This window comes from Syngnathus typhle, linkage group LG19 (genome assembly GCF_033458585.1).
Source record: "Syngnathus typhle isolate RoL2023-S1 ecotype Sweden linkage group LG19, RoL_Styp_1.0, whole genome shotgun sequence".
Taxonomy (NCBI): domain Eukaryota; kingdom Metazoa; phylum Chordata; class Actinopteri; order Syngnathiformes; family Syngnathidae; genus Syngnathus; species Syngnathus typhle.
Genome location: NC_083756.1, coordinates 1,556,384 through 1,577,179, shown reverse-complemented (window position 1 = coordinate 1,577,179; position 20,796 = coordinate 1,556,384). Strand labels below are relative to the sequence as shown.

Sequence of the window (20,796 nt, the reverse complement as noted above, 5' to 3'; positions counted from 1 at the left end):
TTGTGAGAGAGGCGTGTCCCGGAATGTAAAGGCATCATTCGGCTAAGATGGCGCCGCTTACAGCGCTCCGAGTCTGTCTTCTCGTCTTTTTCTCCGCGTTCGTGACCGTGTCACTGGGCTTCGGCCTACCCGTCCTGCTGAACGCCGTCACGGGGCTGCTGGGAGTACCGGAGGCGAGCGTGAGCGAGTGCGTGGTGGTCTCCTATTTGCTTTTCGTCCTGTACGTTGCGACACCTCGGATTCCCAGAGGACTGGTGGAGGTAACAAGTGGTTCCATGGATGCATCACGGGCAACACTTTACATATACGGAGCCTTGGGACACGAGTTCTAACCAATTAAAATGAACTGTTTTCAGGGGAGAAAAAAAACCCTCTCAGATATTTTTCTACAATAAAGTTTAAGTTAAAGAGTTTAACAAGAGAAAAATAAGCCATTTTACTATGTGAGTTTTAAAAATATTTTATTGCAGTGGGTTCAGGGGAACGCAGTTTGAAAACCTGTGCCTCAAGGAATAGAACACCCCCGCATTACATTGGTGTTTTATCTTGTGCAGGCAACAGGCAAAGCAGTGTTCCTCACAAGTTGTGACAGCAATTTTGGACTGGCTCTCGCCCAGCATCTGCACAAACTTGGTTTTACCGTCTTTGCGGGATGCTCACTTAGGGTGAGTGTGCACTCAACTGTATAAGGGTGGGTGGGAGACATTTTTGGAATCACGGTAACTAGGGATGTTGCTATAAAACGATTAATCGGATAAAATTTGCATACGTTAACAAAATTAGATTATGGAGCGCCTGCGTACAAAATGGAGGATAGTTTCTTTGCAGGATAAAGGTGGAGAGAGTGCCAAGATCCTGGAGGACTTCCACTCAGAGCGCATGAAGGTGGTCCAGCTGGACGTGAGCAGCAACGAGCAGGTGAACAGAGCCGCCCACTTCGTCCGAGACAACCTGGAGGACTCAGAGAGAGGTAGAACAATCAGAGTCGACGGACATCTTCGCTTGTCTTGTAACATTTCATGTCCGGGTTGGGCGTCCAGGTTTATGGGCGCTTGTCAACAACGCCAGCGTGTCCACGTTCGGAGGAGTGGAGTTCACCTCCATGGAAGCCTACAAAGAAGTTTCCGAGATTAACCTGTGGGGAACCATTCGGGTCACCAAAGCGCTTCTGCCGCTTATTCGCCGAGCAAAAGGTGGGGGCAACTAATCTGTCTGAATTAGCGCACAGTCATCGCAAATGACAAGGTTGTGAGAATTTGCGGTTAGGAAGACATTCCTTGCAGTTCGCTGCCGTTAAGACGCCACTTGTGATTCACTTGTGAAGTCACAGGCAATATTGGCAGGAGTAATTCTCTTAAAACAGCTCAGCTTTGGGCCACAAGGCTTAACTATTATACGTATTTGGAACAATGCTGCCATTCTGTGGCCTCATTGTGATTTTTATTTAAATATTTCCTGCAACTCCAATTTTACTACATTGTAGACATCTCGTTGCAGACTAGTCCTATATTTCACTTTCAGGTCGCGTGGTAAACATGTCCGGGCTGTACGGCCGGATGGGTAATATCGCTCAGTCGCCCGTCAGCGTGTCCAAGTACGGCATGGAAGCATTCTTCGACTGCCTCCGCTACGAGATGAAGTCCTGGGGCATCAAGGTGTCTGTCGTGGAGCCAGGGAATTTCGCCGCAGAGATCCTGAGCCGCGACGTCCTGGCCAGCGCGGCCAACAAACAGTGGGCCGAGGCCTCACCGGACGTCAGGGACGATTACGGGAAAGCCCGTTTTGATCAGATCATGGCGTTGATTCGCTCACAGTGCAATGGTGGACAAAAGGATGTGGGTCCTTTGCTGGACGCCATGGTGGACGCCGTTATGTCCAAGCATCCGTACACCAGGTACAACGCCATGGAGCCGTACTGGTGGATCCGATTGCAGCTGATGACGCACCTGCCCACCGTGCTTTCCGACTTGCTGTACTTCTAACTGGCGACGTGCCAGCTCTTCGCTATTCCTCAGCACTTGAAGCCTTTCACTGATCAAGCCTTAAATTTCAAGCCTTATTAAAGAGTAAATTATTGCACTTTATATTGTGTTTGTGGTAGCCCCAAATGTAGCACAAAATGATAAAACAGGCAAAGTTATCTCAATGGTACGTTTTAAAATTGTGGCTAGCGACAAAGCAATAGAAAAGTACAGTTATTAAAATTAAAGCGATGGCTGTAAACCACTAAACAACCACTGGAGTTCACTCTTCTACAATATTTTTTTATACAAGGCCAGGTCCAATGGTAGCAGTCAAGTGCAATACAAACACTAAACTCTTAGCATGAGAATATTTCCATTCAGGAGCCAAAAACGAACACAGCAAGCATAAATCTTCTGGTAAATTAGTTCAGTGCTCGTCTACACGGGCTATGAATGACGACATAGCTAACTTTGAGGCGTTCAGGTGCTGTTGTTGATTGTTTAGGAAATGAAAAGTGGAACATGTGGCTCTACTGTTTGAATACATACTTGTTGGTTAGTCTCGTCAAAACGTCAGGGCTTTAAATTAAGCTAAAAATTTCTCAATGGACCCTCTAAATTTTACACTTTGTTCGTCCACTTCTTCCATTGCGGGGAGCAGCCATTTTACTCTAAAAGTCAACGCCACAAGCAAAACGCGATTGCCTAATTGGAGTGGACCAATCAGTGTTTTCCAAGGTAATAGACCAGGAAGTTGTGGGCGTGGTTAACGTGATACGGAAAGGTAAACAAACAAGCAAATAAACCCATTAGAGTAGACTGACATCAATGTTTCCCTTTGAAGGCACTGACAGGAGATGATTTAAACGACATAGAATGTTTGGGCACATTAAAATACAATCGCATGGCTTAGTTTTATGTTGTTTATTACGTCTTTGAAACATTAATAAACTCTTCTAAGTAATAAACACTTGAAGACGATCTCCCCTCCGTTGAAAACAGCATTTAAAGAGCATGACAATTGACAATAAATTTCACAGCACTGCTTTTTATACTATTCCATATCAGCATGGATGTGTTTGCTTCACTCTGGCGCACAGGAAGAGGGGGAAAATAAAATAAAATGTAAGCAACACAAAAGCACCAACGTTAACACGGGTCACTTGTTTAGAACATTTGTCTCAAGTGTCTACTGATGTTTTTTAAGCAAACTTTTGTTCTTCACAGCTGCTCATGCCGTCTGCATTGGTGCAGAGACAAAAGCTACATCTGTTATATTCAAATCTCAAACGTTGGCAGAGTCTGTCATCCTTCTATTTGAACAACCAACATTTACATGAGACTTTTACAGGTCATCTATTGTATGTGGTTACACTGTAAAAACAAATAAACATGAAAATTGAATGAAACATTCAAACAATTGTGACACTTGAGGTGCTCCGGCCGTGATTACATCACACCTGTATGTCCTCTCAACTGTACATGTGGGCATTCACTTCAGGTTTGCAATGTAAGGACACTTGAAAACTACACAACAGGCATTTTATGCAAGTGGGTGGGTGGTGGATAAAGCAAGGACGAGCATCCATTAACTCATCCCATGCAACATGGAAAGCTTTAAAGCAGAGGTAGAGAACCTTAATTAAGTCCTCCATGGATCATATGCATGACATATTAGGAGGGGAAAAAATGAGGCATATTTGGGGTTAAACTGGTTTTTTTGTTTGTAAAATTGACTGGCCAGCTAAGTAAAATGCTCAGACTTTGGTTGGCCACATATGACCCTAAGGCCATTATGTTCCTCACCCCTGCTTAAAAAACAAATGTCACGCAGCATTACAAGTGAACACGGTAGACCGCCAAAAACAAATAAAACAAAACTTTGGTTGACAGAAAGCTGTGAAGGCACATTACAAAAAAAATAAAAATCTCCCAAATCCTCCAATGTGTTCAAAAGACTCTGCAGTGTCACAATGATGTAAGAGTCATTCATAATAACGGGGCAATGTAACGTGAATCCTGTGGAAAATTTGATTTTTGCAGGGAGAAAAAGGCGTTTACTGGATAAAAACCTTCCGGATGTTTCCTCCTGGAATGTGAGCCAGATCAGCTCATCATAAATCTAAAAGCGGGAATGGACTGGGCTCTTTAGCAAGTCATCGCTCACCTGTAGAACACAGAGATAGTCTCCCCTTCTCCCTGCCCGAGCAGAATTCCAGATGCGCTACTACACGGGACGTCGTTCTCCTCTTCCTTGGCTCCTCTTTCCGCCCCCTCTTCCTCCTTAACCAGATGGACAAATCATCATCCAAAGAAACACAGATGCGCAGCGCTCAATCTGGATTACGACACGACACTTTCAATGAGACAAATAACAGCACACTCCCACACTTCCAGCAGATGGACTCTCCCACTTGTAACGTACAGCCAAGCAAGCACATCTAGTGACCTCCCCTACTTGGTTCCCCTGCAGCCATGCTAATTTAGCGCAGTGACATCATCTTTGGGACTCAGTTTAGCCCGCGGCTCTGCTGAGATGACGAATGTTTTGACGACCCCCCCACCCTCAGGCTAACCCACCAGACCCATTTCCAGAGCTCCATAGAGATTTGGCAAAAAAAAAAAAAAAAGCACAAGTCTCCTTTTAAGGATGAAATAAATATAATGCTTTTGCCCCCCCAAAAAAGTATTCAGATCATTTGTGGCTTTGAAGTTTCTGGGATCCCCCTCAAAAAAATACAGCAAAAAAACTAAAAACAAAAGCTGTCCATTATTTGCACAACCAAGAGAATCAATAAATATATTTTGGTCGCTTCACTAGCAGATGTTAACACCTTCTGATCTAAATCCGGGGGCTTCATACCGGAGGGGCTTGCTCTATAGTTAAAATAAAAGTCACATTTTAAAAGGTAACAGTTAAAAAGATTATATATACGTTTGCGACAAACTAAATGTGACTAAGCTATGGAGGTGGAAATATACGACTGCCAGTGAAAACATCTGGATCACATCATAAATAAGTGGCCAAGAGGTCCATCGTCTCCTTTCAGGAGTCCTTAGTCTTTTTTTTTTGGTGTCTCCCAACACTCTTCCTCCTTTCGCGCCTTTTTTCTCGTCCGTCCTCCTCTTGGAATGCTCAACCAGGCCTACAAAGTCCTGATGACGTGTCAAGCCTTCAGTCTTGATGTCAGTGTGTGTTCCGGTCTCTGTTTGTGTGTGTCATTTACAAGTGTGTGTGTCAAGATGGGATTGTGTTTTGTGTGTGTGTGTGGGGGGGGGGGGATCAGGAGGCGGACAAGGCCTTGACCAGATAGAGTTTGTCGCCCTGCTCACTGGTGAAGATAGGCGCTTTTTTGTAGTGTTCCACAAGCTCCTCCATGGAGTTGAACTTGCGCTGTCCGATGCAGTAGAGGCTCTCCTTCAGCTGCACCTTGAAATGCTTGTTCTTGCTCTGCGCCTTCAGCGAGATGGAAAAGTCGTTTGGCTGGAAGACATGACCAATCGGTTTACAGACGAGATTCTCAAAAATCACCCAACGGCGGCCGATATTAACTCACCGATGACTCGCTGTCTCGAATGAGGAAGTCTCCCTCGGTGCCTCGCTGGTTGAGTGCCACCTCCGCCTGGTGGCGCGTCACCTTACCGTAGTACCACTCCTTGCCCGCGAATCGCCCGCTGATCGACGGCGAAATGTAGTCACAGTCGGGCGTGGGCGGGCCGGCGGGCCCCGCCGTGGTTTTGTGGGAGCCCGAGTCCAGCACCGTCACGTAGTTCTTGGGCACCAGGCCAAGTTGGCCGTCGGCCTTGCGGCATTTCCACCACTCGGGGTCGTTCTCGGGCTTCTCCACCACCTCCATCACCTCGCCCTTCTCAAAGTTCAGCTCCTCGTCGTTGTCCGAGCTGAAGGGGTAGAGCGCCTGCACCGTGTGTAAGACCCGGTTCCCGTTGGCTGTGCTGTTCACCACCGCTGCCAGCTTCTCCGAGAGCGACCCCGACGGGTCCCCCAAGCCCCCTCCCCCCGCCGTCCCGTCCACGTCCTCCGTCACGTAGTTGGACGGGAACCAACCGGAGCGTCCATTGTGGCTGCCGCGCCACCAGCCGTCGCTGCACTTCTCCATCACCACCACCCGGGTGCCTTTGACCAAGGAGAGCTCGTCCTCACGCTCTGCCGTGTAGCTGAACTTGACCAGGGCAGGCAGGTTCAGGTCGTACAGCCGCTCGCCGTTGTCTGCGTACACGTCGGCGTCCACGTTGGAGGCCGTGTCCCTCATGCCTCCCTTCCTGCTCTTCACCTTCCCAATTCCTGGAAAACCATCAATGGCGAGAGTTAGTTAGCATTAGCAACAGGAAGGTACACATTAATCAGACCAGAGATACCTGAAATTGTGTGTGTGTGTGTGTGTGTGTGTGTGTGTGGGGGGGGGCAACTTCAGTCCAGATCTTATTGAGAAATCCAAATGGATTAGCCCCCTGCAAGGGATTGTATTTGAGTTCGGAAGGTCTAGTAGAATCCAAAAAAGGGGATTAGCAGATCCTCTGGCCCACCCCTCTCTTCCTCTGGCGGAACCCTGAGGCCAAGCTTTGGCACGCCTGTGATCTCAGTCTTACCGGGACAAAAATTTCCACTTGGCAGCGTGGCGCGTTTGCAGATGATGAGGGTCACGCTTTTGTTCCCGCTTTCCGGGAGACGGTAGAGCGCTTCCAACCAGGACTCCGATTGCAACCTACGAAACGGCGAGCAACGCGACGGGGCGGCGATCATTCTTGGAGCCAGAACGACTTTGCTCTCAACGCTATCAGCGGGGCGATGACGTGATGTAGGAAAACTCTTGTTCTGATTACGTTTGCAAGACTCACATAATCAAAAGTCAGCTGGTTGAAATTACACAGGGTGGACTTTCCACAACGATGCTGGCTGGATGGATGACGTGTTTATTTTCTGAGAAGCCGCGGACGAATTCTCCGGAAGGGATCCGAAGCTTGGACAAAACGCGACACGAGTGCAAAGAGGCCAGACCGGTTCCAGGTAGAGCCTGTTATTAGTCACGGCGCCGCGTTTAAGAGCAGACTTCAAACAGGTCAGCTTCACTGACTCATGCAACACTTGTCCACCAAGTGATGAAACATGTTCAACCGCAACATGCCTGATGGGATGTTTTATCAGGTGCGCGTTGCTGGAAGCCCCGTCGTCACTGCCTGCCGGAGCTCAACACAAGTTTTTGGGGTCAGCACTGCAGAAATAAAATATCTTTAGCTCTGGTTGCTGAACAGAGAGTTTTAGCTTAACTGGCCGGGTATTCGATGCTTTGTGAGGGATTCGTTTCTGCTTCCTTGTATGAAGCCTTTGCATGGAAAAGAGAATAGTGCCTAAAGCCACTTCATTTGATTAGCTGCTTAAACTGGGTCAGTGTGATAAAAAAAAAAAAAAGTTAGGATTTGCATGCAGCACACAGCTCCAGGTAGGCAGTCTTTATTGATTTCTATTTGCATATCTAAACTGACAAAAAAAAGTCAGCATAACATTTGTATGCTAATGAGCATCAAAAAGCCCACAGGAGAATGTTTACTTTTGCGGCACCAGGGGGGGAAGAGCGAACGTGTCCCGAGCGCCGACGGGTGTTTGTTCGGCCAACAGGCGCACACAGGAACTGCTTTTGTTTTGTACCTTTACTGGCAGCTTGTCCATTGTCTGTCTCCGGCCCTCTCGACCCCCGGCTTCCCTTCATTTCAGGGCTCTTCCTCTGTGGACGTCAACACCCCGCGTCAGGCTGTCTGACAAAAAGCCAGGACATCCCCCAAGCTTGGGACACAATGGGCTCACTCGGACTGGCTGAAAATTGCAGCATTTTGCGTAAAGCCTATATGACCACCCGTAACAATTTTTTACAATCTTAAATCTCTTCTCTTCATTAATGACTATTTAGTAAGGTGACTGAAAACATTGTCATTTAAGTCATGAGTTTGGCCACTCAAATAATATATCAAAAAGTCTTTACGGCCCAACGCCTTGATAAAAATCAAATTCACCCCTCAGGGAATACGGAGCATTTCAGTATCATGCATGAAGTGGAATGACAATGCGGTACTTTACAAAGCACATTAGATGTGATAATTATCAGTTCATACATGCCAACTGGGCTCTGTCAAGAAAGGGCAACGAGGCGAGCGACCGTCCGCCCGCCCGAGGCTGCTTGTCAGCCACTTCAGAAGTGCGTCTCGTGAAGTGGCCGGCGTGTTGACCATGAGACAATGACAATGAGAAACTTCAACTACAAATTTGATTCGTTGCGTTCGAGAGACATAGCGCAACGCCGCATTCTACCATCGGCACTAGCATAAAACATCGGGAACATGCAACTCCCTGCACAATGATTCAACTTCCTTCTGACTTGTGCACTTCCTCTCCGGCCAGCTCTCCTCCAATACAGCGGAGGTAAGAAATGTGGCTCAAATTATAGAGTTTCCGCTCACTGAGAAACAGGAAAACAGAGGGAGGGGACAGAGAAAACTTCCCCCCCAGTTGCCCCCCCCTCTGGAAAAATACTAGTTTATTAGCTGATCTTTATGTAATCCGTTTCGACAACAACATGGTAGTAGCCTGAGATGATAGAGAAGCGTGCGCGACAGAGAGCCTGTAAAAGATCAACAGGGCTCGAACTAAAGACATTCCTCTGATAAGTTTGTGAGGGGCAGGAGATGGCAAGAGGGAACGGGAGGGGGTTGTATTTCAATAGATGGCACCCGACACAATGACCACACTGTTCTACGTGAGCAGCGATAGCTCATGACCGGCGGGCGGGCGATGCGTGCGTCAGGGCCCTCCCAGAATCAAATGCAGAGGGGGGGCATGAAAGGAAACGGAGCGTCTTGAGATGTTCTCCAAACAAAAGTGGCGCGCGGGTCTTCAACAGCAACAATGCTATCTGTCGAGTTGCAGGACACGAGTAGCGAGCGAGCGAGGGGGCTGGGGTGTGGGGTTGCGGCGTGGCTATGTACTTAAAAGCAAGACAGAAGGATAGCTGAGGCAATTACAGGCTTCAGCTTGGGCAGAAGGATTTTCAAGGGAATATCCACCCAGTGTGTGTGTGTATGTGTAAGACGCCCCTGCCCTCCTCCCCTCCAACATATTAGCACAAACATTTGCTTCTAAGAGAAGACTTGACTAATAAAGCTTTAACGGCAAAAAAAGCAAAAGGGAAAACTGGTCAAACCAGGCAAGGTGAGAAAGCTATAAAAAAAAACAAAAAAAAAACAAAAAAAACAAAAAACAAACCTAAACCACCAACGTTAAAGGAGGACCCTGGCGTGTACCGAGCAAAGTGTAGAACTTACGAAAGAAGTGTTTGAATAGGTTAGCCATGTCCATTTTTGGCTCGCCGCCACCGCCCAGTCTCTCGGTATCCGTCGCCCGGCTGCTCGTGCTTCTTACTGCAGCTGTAGAGTTATTCCATGTGAACACCCAGAGAGCTGGAGCGAGGGGGGGGGGCGCCCACTCCCCGGACCATGTGACCGGGGAAGAGCCAATAAGATTTAGAGCCGGGGAGGCCCTCATGGAGAGGGGAAGAAGGAAGGAGCTGGAGTGGTGGGTGCTCAAGTCAGAAGAAAATGAGATGTAAAGACGTAAAAGGAAGGCGTTGAGCTATTTTTGGGTGGCCAATTTTTGGAATTCAAAGTAAATGTTTTCCTCTTGGCTACCAATGGACTGCTGAGCCACCACATAACGGCAATAAAATTTGACATGAATTTTCTCCTCCACACACCAAAGCCTGACACATTCTTTTAGGAGGATGAACGTGTTTATGGCTGTCTTTTTTTGCTTTTTTTTTAAATAAAATGTTTCTCACTCAAAAAAATAAAAGAAGTGATAACCACTAGGGGTGTAAATCGTGGGTTTTGTCACGATACGATATCATATCGATACAAAGAACTACAATACGATATTTGCCGATATCTTAAAGCCTGCTGCGATTCATTCACGATATATCGCGATATAGTGCTCTACGATCAATATTTTTTTTTTATAAAAAATATAGAACAATATCCTGATTTATAACAATTCATACGCAAAATCAACAAGGTACTGCAAACTCTTTATTTAGGAAATTACAAGAGTAATGTAGTATACAAAGTGCTTATTTTAACACTGAACTTTGATGTCGTGTTTTTTCTGTAAATGTGCGGCGAGATTTGTCCTTCCTGAATATTTGATCACCGCATGGCAGGATTTACAAACTGCACGTGTCCTGTCCGTTGAGCCATCTTTTCTTTGGAATCCAAAGTGCTTCCAAACGAATGACTTGAAGCCTAAAGGGGAGCAAATTTGCTCGTCTTTTTGGACACTAGCCATAGCACCAGCCCAGGAGCCGCGTACTAGTTGTCGACTCCCCTTTCACGTGCCTGCTCTGCTCACAACACAACAACGCCGCGGCGCGCACTGCTCCCGGAAAGAGGAAGCAAGCAACAATGAACTGGATTTCAAAATAAAGTCGCGTCTAATGTCCGAGGTCAAACACCGCAATATAAATCGATGTTTATCGATGCCAATAAATCGTAGAGCATTATATCGATTAATCGATGTGTATCAATGAATCGTTACACCCCTAATAACCACCCACAATTCGCCAGTTAAAAAATTCTCAAATCTACTAATAGATCAGGTCGGCGTATTTACAAGCTCCTTACGACTGTAATTATAATTTTACAAGCTGCTCGGCCCTCTGCAGCTCAAGTTCGGCGGATGTAAACCTGAGAGCCGAGCGTGTCTACGGGCGGGTTTAGTGCGCCGCCCGCTCGTGCAGCTGTTCACCTGCGCTTAGCTCACGGACCAACGCCACGGCAGGTGGGGGAGTTCCGGCGAGGCTTGCGTTACGCGCTTGCACATAACGGGCCGGCTTCCAAGTGCGGCAATAAAACAATCCCGTGCTTGTAAATTAAAAGGTCATCAGAAAGGGTGCCATTAAAAGTCATAGGCGAGATCAAATCGGTTTAGGCCCGTTGCCACGCTACCGGGAAGACAATGTTCCCACAGCCTGAAGATAAGAGATTTGCACACTGTGGCACCAGATACGGGTCAAACTCCACCATGCTTCCTGTAACGACGTGTGAGATCTTTACCCAGTGTGTCCTTGAGGTTCTTGACAATGGAAGCCTTCCTGGCACTGTTCTTCCTCTCCACATAGTTGGACGGCACAAAGCCCGTTTTGTTGGTGGCGTTGCGGACCCTCCACCAGGACTTGGAGTCGTCAAGGAGCCAGAGACGCTCGTTTTTCTTGATGTCCAGCTCCTGGTCTTGCTGGGCCATGTAATCAAACTTGGCGATGACAATCACCTCTTCCGTCATCTTGCGCGAAGGGGAACTGCACAGAAAGCACAAGGAACAGATGGAAGTTCTTTACATGATCTCATGTTAGCTCGTTTTGCAGACGTTTGAACTAAATGACAGATGGATTTGTCCAAATACAATAAAAGGGAAGAATGCGGAATCATTACTCTTGAACTCAAATACTGGATATTTGCTTTCTTTAAGTGAGTTTAGCTGTGTGTAGTAAGTCAAGGAAGGTGAGGAAGTTGCTCATTATAAGAGCAAGAACGCTGCCCAGGCATTTTCAAGAGGGTCACTACCAGCTTTTAAAAAACACAAAGAGCAACATTCAATCGGAGGTCTTGTGACAAACTCCACCATCAGCACTGCTACGCCGCACGTGCTAATGTGAAAGGGTTGGCTAGCATTGGCGAGAGCGAGAAGGCTGCTCCGATGTCACGAGCAGCTCGTTGGTTCTACCTTTAATCTCGGCACTCCATGACTTATGGGACCAGACGCCAATCTCATTGATCGAGAGTTCTTGGCTTGGTTTTCATTTGAGCCACTGATGTTAGGTCTAGGTTTCAACCACAGCTGGCGTTGTGACCGGCCCAGAACATGATCCTTGGGCAAACGCAAGGACCTCGGGGAGCTAAAGCAATTTTCAGCACGATTAGCCACGAGTGGGAATATAAATAAATAATGGCAAGGCAGCAACTGAGATTTCCTCGAAGATCTTTAGGTGTTGAGACATTTATGGATACAGTCAAAAGACTACAAAAAAAATACAGCATTATATGTAAAAAGTGGTCCTTTGTTTACAATGCTGACATATGTTTTATGTAAATTCATCCGTGTTGTGTGGTAAAATATAAATTATCCTCTTACAACATCCCCTCACGTCATCATGGCCTGTTGACATTTTACTCTTCCTTCTCTTTATAATAGATAGTTCAACATTTCAGTCGCCACCCGAGTCTCACTTCTCTTCAGCTACTGAGGCAGCTGAACGCTAACTGCACATCAACTCTGCAGTGACTTGCCGCCGTGCAGATGTAAGGGAGGATCAAAAATAGAAAAAAAAAACACAGTGACAGATGCTGCAAGCTAATCGGTCAGCTGCACAGCCAGCCAAGGCCGCCTCTTGGCGAGCCAAAGCCCTAAAACACCGGTGCAGACAGGTCAAACTGTTCCAATGGTGTCGCCCCCCCCCCCTCCCTGCTTTCTTGAAAAAAAGAAAAATTCGCTTTTAGCTGGAATCTTTTTCTTTCCATCATCTCAAAATAATAACTCTGAAAATAGTTCAAGCAAGTGTGCAACAGCACCCCCTTTTGGACAATTTCCTGCATGGAAACCTGTAAAAGCTGTTGTAAGAGGTTCTATTTATTCGGAAAGGCATGTCGATGAGGTGAAAACAAGATTTGCCAGGTATGGAGGGCACAAAGGAAATGATGTGCTAAGTCGGTGGTCCAAGTCAAATAACCTTTGACGTTTGCGAAAAATAGGTCATTACCGTAATTTTCGGATAATAAATCGCGGGTTTTTTCATGGTTTGGGTGGGGGGGCGACTTATATAAGTCTGTTTATTTTCTCACAAATTTTTACTTGATCATTAACACATTTCTTACTTACAAGTATAGTTGACCACTTCACATGTTATTTTTAGTATACATGCTTTGATATCTTTATCTTGAACATATTCAAAACATGAAAAATAGAGAGAAAAAATCAAATAAAGTAATTAACAATTTATCCTCTGGACATGTCCTCTGTCACCAGGATGACTTAAAGGACGAAAAATTCGATCAATGATTTAATGATTTGGAGTAACACAAAGGGTTTGATAATATTGTTGTTTATGTGATAGTTATTTAAAATATAGTTTATATATCGTTGTATGGGCCTGTGGAATAATTTGAACTGCGGCGCGGCACACAGCATTGTTGACAAAGGACGATTGATAAAAGACGAGAAATTTGATCGAAGGATTTAATGATTTGGAGTGACACAAATGGTTTGATAATATTGTTGTTTATGTGATAGTTATTTAAAATATAGTTTATATATCGTTGTATGGGCCTGTGGAATTATTTGAACTGCGGCGCGGCACACGGCATTGTTGACAAAGGACGATCAATGGATTTAATGAATTGGAGTGACACAGATGGTTTTATAAACGTGTGATTTATGTAATAGTTTTTTTAAATAACTGAATGTTACGTCAGGCCCGTTCTCAGCTCCTTGTTTGTGTTTGTCACGTTAGCATACCGTATCGTTTAGCCTGTTGTTGCTCGTTCATGTCTGTTCTTGGTGTTGGATTTTATCGAATAAATTGCTCCCCAAAATGCGACTTATACTCCGGAGCGACTTATATATGTTTTTTTCACATTTTTGGGCATTTTATGGCTGGTGCGACTTATACTCCGGTGCGACTTATAGTCCGAAAATTACGGTATATAGGTATGCCGGAAAACCGGGGACTCTGAAAATAACACAGAGAAGAACGTCAAGTCAAGGTCAATATGGGCAGTCAGACCACATGGAGTGGTGGTTAAGTATGGTGGCAAATGAAGGCTTTTGTGTGGCTTTCTCACTTTCCATCCATGATGGTGAAGTGACAAAAACAAACAAATGAAAGTGCACCACTTCCTGTTACCTGAGGAAAGCCAAATGGAGCCTTGCGGCAAAGCTTGCAGTCAGAGGCCAACTTTTGCACTGAACAACACAGACGAGTGAACACACGACAATCAAGTTAGACTTAGACTTGTCTAAGTTGTGATACAAGGTTGTTGCTTTGAAACTGACATTACCACATCCAGGAAACCCGCCGCAGCTGCGGGCACGACCCGGTTGTCTCTGCAGCGCCAACGTCTGCCGCCGTTCAAAGACATCTAAAGCGACTCAGTGTTGGATTTCACTAAATGGCCCCTGACTGTCCTAAAAATGATGTCACGAGCAGGCCTGAAGCCTAATGGGACAAATATAGATCCATCTTTGTTAGGGAGCGATGTTGGTGTATTTGCCGCATAGCCAGATTGCTGAGGCACTGACACAGCAACGGCGTGAGCTCACAGGGGCAGACAGTAACCTAATCCCTGTGACAGGCCGCTAAAATCACAGGGCTCTCGCCTTTTGGAATGTGCTCCGTGCACGCACTCGACCCCACTGCCACTGCAACACTTCCCGCAATTTACAATCCTGGATTTTTAGCCCGCTTTGTACAGGTGGAATTGAGCCCCGCGAGGACGGCACCTCATGGCTAGATTCTCACAGCAGCATCACAGCAAAGGGGTCATGGGAGACTCGGTGGGTCAGCTGTGACACAGGAAGTGTGGACGCAAGGCTGAGCAGATGATGGGAAAGTCATGTGCTTGACCAAGCCACAGATTGTAGCCTCGTTGCATTCGGGAAAACTCCATCATTGCCTTCAAAAGTGCCTGTTGACAATAGCAGATGGGGGTTTGTTGAAATGAATTCGCCGACTTCCGACATCCCGGCTAATACGAGCCCTCGGGTGCTGTCGCGACAGGACTAAATAAGCCACTTGGGAAAAGGAGGTGTGCCTGTTGAAACTTGTGGAAGAGTATCTTGAGAGCGGGAGGCATTCCAGGTATGGGTGCTGGTGAAACAAACGTCAGACCAACAACATGCAGACAGGTTGGCCACAGATTGCTATCAGCAGTTTGGGGCAATCGCGGAGGACATTTTAGATATGTGGTGTCATTGTGAAACTCAAAATGATGACCACATTTTAGTGCACATTTCCTCATTTTTACACCAAGCCGGCGGTAATAAATGTACAGAGTGAGTCAATAAAGAAAAACAAAATTGAGAAGGGAAAGTAAGATGTCCTTGTCATTCATTTCAAAATCAAAACATGTTAAATATTTTAGAAGCATTTACAAAACTTGAAACAAGCTCAAACAAAACATATGGCTGAAAAGGAAACTTTCCTAAGCCACTTTGTAGAGGAGCGCATCTCCAGCTTGTCATCTGACTGTGGAAATTTTGAGCCACATTAGCTTTTTCTTTTTGGGCTGTCACGAATAAGCGCAGTTGGGGCAGATTTGGGGCTGGCGAGCGTTTTCACAGAGAAGGCCTGAGCTGACAGAACAGCTAAAAAACAAAAAAAAAATAAAAACAGCCCAGTTATGGTCTGAGTCAACACCTCTCGGCCTCTGGGTGAGTGGATTAACGTTTAAAAAACAAAACAAATTGGCCTCGTTGCTGTGTCAACACACCAAACTGAATAAAGCTTTCATGCAGTTACGAATTCTTCAAGGTATGAGAAAGTGAGTTATGTCAGGACCTGGTAGCCCAAGAAAACAAAACAAAGAAAATACAGCCCAAAGGTCTCTCTCTTTAGGGGTTCCACATCCAAAATGTCTCAATGGGCAAATAAAAAACAAAGAACTCTAATTGGTCTGCAGTATCCATGTGTGAGGTCTTCCTAACCTCCTACGAGAACGCGTTAAGTCGACCAAATGTCTCTCACTCCTCCCTTTGAAAAATTTAATAAGAGACTGTCAAGAGGATCGTCAACCAGTCAGACAATAATTACACAAACTATGAGGGACTATTAAAGCTACGTTGACAGAAGTATACATAAGGATAAAGTTATACAGAAGATCTGACCATAAATATATGCATTTAAAAAAATTCAAATAATTGACGCGCCCTTACAATACCCATTGGAAAAAATACCTGGGGGAAAATAGAAAAATAACTAGGGATATATATAAAACTTTCAACCTCATAAAAAAAATGTAATCACATATAGATCTATAAATGTTTTTTCCAAATTAAATAATGAATTCAACTAGAGCAGAGGTCCCCAACCACCGGGCCGCGGACCGGTACTGGTCCGTGGGTCACTTGGTACCGGGCCATCAAGCCGCACAGCAATTTTTGTTTATTTTTTTATCGACGAAGAATTAATTCAGGTCAAGACGCTCGTCCCGGTCACGTGACAAGTTTTCTCAGTCGAGCCCGCAAAGCTAGCAAAAATGAGTAAGGATTTATTTTGAAAAATGTAAAAAGAAATTGGCGATTCTCTCCCAATTACATCCGTCGGTTAAGGTCAAGACACTCGTCTCGGTCACGTGACACGTCACCTGAGTCGAGCCCGCGAAGCAAGCAAAAATGAGCAAGAAACAGAGATGTTTGGAAATCTTCTTAGGAAAGGGGAAAAAAGCCCAATGAGGAGACGGAAGAAGAGGCTACGACTTCTGAGAAAAGGAAAGCTGCATTTAAAAAAAGATCATTCTGGAGTCCTACTTAAAATATGGATTTATTGCCACAGGTGACTGACGCGCCAAGCCCACTCTGCATATTATGTGGCGACAGGCACAGGCAAGGAAGCCTTTAAACTAGGGGTGTAAATCGCGGGTTTTGCCACGATACGATATCATCAGAGGCCACAGGTAGTACGTGTTGGCGACAAAATCTCCGCCAGCATCACGCTGAGCACGGGGGTAGAGATGCACCGATCCGACTTTTTCAGTTTCGATACCGATACCGTGGCTTTGCGTATCGGTCGATACCCGATACCGATCCGATATTATGGTTGATTTAACAAGCTACATACCTCTACATGTGGAACAGAAAAGACTAAAGGCAATGGCATCAGGCATGACTACACAGTTCTTTGCTCTAAATGCTCATTTAAGCAGCAATGAGAAGTGCTCCCTGAAAACAAGCTCTGCTTAGTCGAACACAAAAAAAAAAACATTCAAAATTATTTCTAAATACTGAAAGTACAGAGTGGACTTAAAAATCAAATATAGCATCGGGACAAGAGAATAAACAACTGACTTGGTCAAATACAATAATCAAGCAATGTAAACATGTCTCTACATAGTTGTGACGCTCATGGCATCTACATCTCTTAATTCTTGTGACAAGTGTTTGCACACTTTCTCATACATTTCTGACAGTGCGGTCTCAGAAAAATACTTGCGCGATGGCAAATAGTACCGTGGCTCCAGGTGCTCAAGTAAACGTCGGAAGCCATCGTTTTCAACAACACTCATCGGTTGTCCATCTAAAACCATGAATACCAGTGCTTTCTCAGTAATTCTTATAGCTTTTGCGCTATTTCCTGGGAATTTCTCCCGTCTTTGCAGTGCATCTGCTAACGTTAACTGCTGTGTAGGTCCACCTTCCGCTCCCTTTGATCTGCTCAACTGCTGGAACTGCTCCGTTGCGTGGTGTTTCTGGAGATGCTTAATTAAATTGGTAGTACTATAACTGGCAGTACTACCACCACCCCTGGCAACATTAGCTTTGCAGACATTACACACGTGCTGCTGACGTATGATTGACGTCAGATTGGTGCATCTCTACACGGGGGCCCCCCAAGGCTGTGTGCTCAGTCCACTGCTCTTCACCCTCCTGACGCATGACTGCACTGCAACCTACAGCGACAACCGTATAGTGAAGTTTGCTGACGACACGACTCTGGTGGGTCTCATCACCAAGGGAGACGAGACTCAATACAGGCTGGAGGTTGACCTTCTGACCACGTGGTGCAGGGACAACAACCTCCTGCTGAACGTCGACAAGACCAAGGAGATTGTTGTGGACTTCCGGAAGGGTCACACCCAACACCTGCCGCTGACCATCGACGGTGCTGTGGTGGAGAGAGTGAGCAGCGCCAAGTTCCTGGGGGTGCACATCAGTGAGGATCTCTCCTGGTCCACCAACACCGCATCACTGACTAAGAAAGCCCAGCGCCGCCTGTACTTCCTGCGGAAACTCAGGCGAGCGAGCGCCCCTCCGGCCGTCATGACTACATTTTACCGCGGCACCATTGAGAGCGTCCTCTCCAGCTGTATTGCTGTTTGGGGTGGCGGCTGCACTGACTACAACTTGAAGGCCTTGCAGCGCATAGTGAACACGGCTGGTAAGATTATTGGTGCTTCGCTCCCCTCCTTGAAGGACATTTACACCTCCCATCTCACCCGCAAGGCGACCACGATTGTGAGTGATGTGAGTCACTCCGCTCACTCTTTGTTCGAGCTTCTGCCCTCTGGGAAGAGGTACAGAAGCCTGCGCTCCCGCACCACCAGACTCTCAAACAGCTTCATACTCCAGGCTGTCAGGATCCTGAACTCGCTTCCCCGTTCTGCATAGCGTCCTGTACTTTTACTGTCTGTATGCACACTGGCTTTTATTCGTTGTGTTATCTATTTATTTATTATTTATTGTTACTCTTATTATTTATTGTTTGTGCCTTCTTCTTTTTTTTATATTGCGTTGTTTACTTGTATGTCTATCGTGTAATATGTTTTGTCACCGTGGGATAGGGAAAACGTAATTTCGATCTCTGTGTGTCTCGGCATGTGAGGATGTTGACAATAAAGCAGACTTTGACTTTGAAAAAAAAAAAATATATATATATATATCGATACAAAGTAGCACGATACGATATTTGCCAATATCTTAAAGCCTGCTGAGATTCATTCACGATACATCACAAAATAATGCTCTACGATCGATATAGAACAATATCCTGATTTATAACAATTCATACGCAAAATCAACAAGGTACTGCAAACCCTTTATTCAGGAAATTACAAAGTGCTTCCAAACGAATGACTTGAAGCCCAAAAGGGAGCAAATTTCCTCGTCTTCTTGGACACTAGCCATAGCACCAGCCCAGGAGCCGCGTAGTTGTCGGCTCCCCTTTCACGTGCCTGCTCTGCTCACAACACAACACGCCGCGCACTGCTCCCGGAAAGAGGAAGCAAGCAACAATGAACTGGATTTCAAAATAAAGTCGCATCTAATGTCCGAGGTCAAAAACGGGCGATATAGATCGATGTTTACGTTTAGCATCGATGCCAACAAATCGTAGAGCATTATATCGATTAATCGATGTGTATCTATTAATCGTTACACCCTTACTTTAAACTGCTTCGACACATGGAGACCAAGCATCCTGAAATAAAAGACAAACCACTTCGAGTGTCATTGTCTCTGATTAGATGGGACCGGCTCGTTTCTGAGAAACAAGCTCAGTGCTCCCACTAATTCAACGTAATGGTGAGTTTTATTAATAAACAATAAATAAATAATTACTAAAAAATAAATAAATAAAAAGTCGTTTATACTTGTTTTTATGCTAGTATTTTCTTGTTATAAATGTATTATTTATATAAAAGATTTTTTTTATTTTTTTTTATGTAAAGGCCGGTCCGCGAAAATATTTCTGACACGTAACCAGTCCGTGGCGCAAATAAGGTTGGGGACCACTGAACTAGGGCGTCTCATTGGAAAATTCTAGAAATTCGACGATGCGAACTGCCTTCTTTCCCCAGCAGCATAATAATAATAAAACATATTAAGACAATTGCGACAATTTAACCTGCGGTAACTTCCTACAAGCACGTCGCGTTACGTTGCTACGCCAATAATACGACTGTTGAGTTTTAGTAACAGAATAAGGTTAATGGAGTCATGAGAAAGTAGCCTCTGATTAGCCACGTTAGCCGCCGATGTGATGGAAGGTTACGTACGGTGAAGTCTAAAAGAGCTAGCCTCGGGGCTTGTCTCGATAACAAGCCTCACTGCGGCACCACTGATTTTACAAGTCACGCCTTACCTACCTTCTTCTCGCCGACAGCCACCTTTTTTGTCTCTCCCTCCCAATGCAGTGCTCCCCAAACCGGCCCGGAGACGTCGTCGGAGAGCGGCCAAGGTAAAGATTCTCCACGTCAAGGGGCTACGTTAGCCGTCGTTGCAAGTAAGTAGCATGGCTGTGTGTTTGCAAGCATGTCATAGCTCGGCGGCGTTAGCTTATGCTAGGCTAGCTGTAGCTAGCTCACCGCTATCTGTTCAGACGCCAGGTCCCACCTAGATCTCTTGCCATTGGCTGGTTTTAGGAATGAACGCCCTTCTGATTGGACGAATGGGTTGTAGGCCAATCTCTTGACATCTGTCGACGTCATTGCACGAACGTAATGATTTTGCACACATTATTAGAAAAACTGGCAAGACATTCTACATTAACAATTTTTAATTTACTAATCTTAAATGGGGGGAAAAAACTAAAGTTAAAGTTTACCCTAACCCCTAAACGTATTTGATTGAAAAAAACCTGTGAGAGGTAAAATCTTTTTTTGCCAAATTCACCTTTTGGATTTTAGGTGATCAACATTGACTAAGGAAGCAAACATGCAACGTGACATATTATTTATTCTAAATTGAATTAAAGTTGTACCGATTGTGATGGAGTTTATCGCAACTGTGAATGTTTAAAAACTGAATTATTTCATAAAACAACACTAAATGCTTTGTGATGAGTAAAAATGACATACAGTCCACATCTGTGCTATGACAGCTGCAGCAGTCAAAATGAAAACATGGTGTGTGACATAAATGCATTCATTTATCATCGGCAAACTTGACAAGCCTCAGTACCTACCTCTGCAACTGGCTACTGGACTTCCTCTGTCAGAGGCCACAGGTGGTACGTGTTGGCGACAAAATCTCCGCCAGCATCACGCTGAGCACAGGGGCCCCCCAAGG

General features: G+C 45.4%; 2 protein-coding genes across 6 annotated transcripts; one reads left to right on the top strand and one right to left on the bottom strand.

The window, feature by feature from the left end:
- Positions 1-24: 24 nt before the first annotated feature.
- On the top strand, positions 25-4,650 carry bdh1 (3-hydroxybutyrate dehydrogenase, type 1). 2 transcript variants are annotated; one of them, XM_061265429.1, is made up of 5 exons: positions 25-260; positions 555-665; positions 829-970; positions 1,041-1,193; positions 1,522-4,650. In XM_061265429.1, the coding sequence occupies exons 1-5, from the start codon at positions 48-50 to the stop codon at positions 1,980-1,982; spliced, it is 1,080 nt and encodes a 359-aa protein (XP_061121413.1). In that variant the 5' UTR covers positions 25-47; the 3' UTR covers positions 1,983-4,650. The 2 variants fall into 2 exon arrangements, with proteins under 2 accessions (XP_061121413.1, XP_061121415.1); XM_061265431.1 differs by lacking the exon at positions 555-665.
- On the bottom strand, positions 2,874-20,127 carry nck1b (NCK adaptor protein 1b). 4 transcript variants are annotated; one of them, XM_061265426.1, is made up of 4 exons: positions 19,871-20,127; positions 11,079-11,320; positions 5,522-6,267; positions 2,874-5,448 (listed from the first exon to the last, which is right to left on the bottom strand). In XM_061265426.1, exons 2-4 carry the CDS (start codon positions 11,302-11,304, stop codon positions 5,248-5,250), a joined length of 1,173 nt encoding a protein of 390 aa, XP_061121410.1. In that variant the 5' UTR covers positions 11,305-11,320; positions 19,871-20,127; the 3' UTR covers positions 2,874-5,247. The 4 variants fall into 4 exon arrangements, with proteins under 4 accessions (XP_061121410.1, XP_061121409.1, XP_061121412.1 ...); XM_061265425.1 differs by having other exon boundaries at positions 19,875-20,126; XM_061265428.1 differs by lacking the exon at positions 19,871-20,127 and adding an exon at positions 7,630-7,705 and having other exon boundaries at positions 11,079-11,293.
- Between the last annotated feature and the right edge of the window lie 669 nt (positions 20,128-20,796).

What these genes read in the sequence shown, in the direction of transcription:
- bdh1 (XM_061265429.1), top strand. Translation starts at nt 48, where the DNA reads ATGGCGCCGCTTACAGCGCTCCGAGTCTGTCTTCTCGTCTTTTTCTCC. An exon ending in TTCCCAGAGGACTGGTGGAG is followed by an intron (nt 261 to 554) that starts GTAACAAGTGGT and finishes TATCTTGTGCAG; the next exon opens with GCAACAGGCAAAGCAGTGTT. An exon ending in TTGCGGGATGCTCACTTAGG is followed by an intron (nt 666 to 828) that starts GTGAGTGTGCAC and finishes GTTTCTTTGCAG; the next exon opens with GATAAAGGTGGAGAGAGTGC.
- nck1b (XM_061265426.1), bottom strand. Translation starts at nt 11,304, where the DNA reads ATGACGGAAGAGGTGATTGTCATCGCCAAGTTTGATTACATGGCCCAG. An exon ending in GAACCTCAAGGACACACTGG is followed by an intron (nt 6,268 to 11,078) that starts GTAAAGATCTCA and finishes ATGGTTTTCCAG; the next exon opens with GAATTGGGAAGGTGAAGAGC. An exon ending in TTCGAGACAGCGAGTCATCG is followed by an intron (nt 5,449 to 5,521) that starts GTGAGTTAATAT and finishes CATGTCTTCCAG; the next exon opens with CCAAACGACTTTTCCATCTC.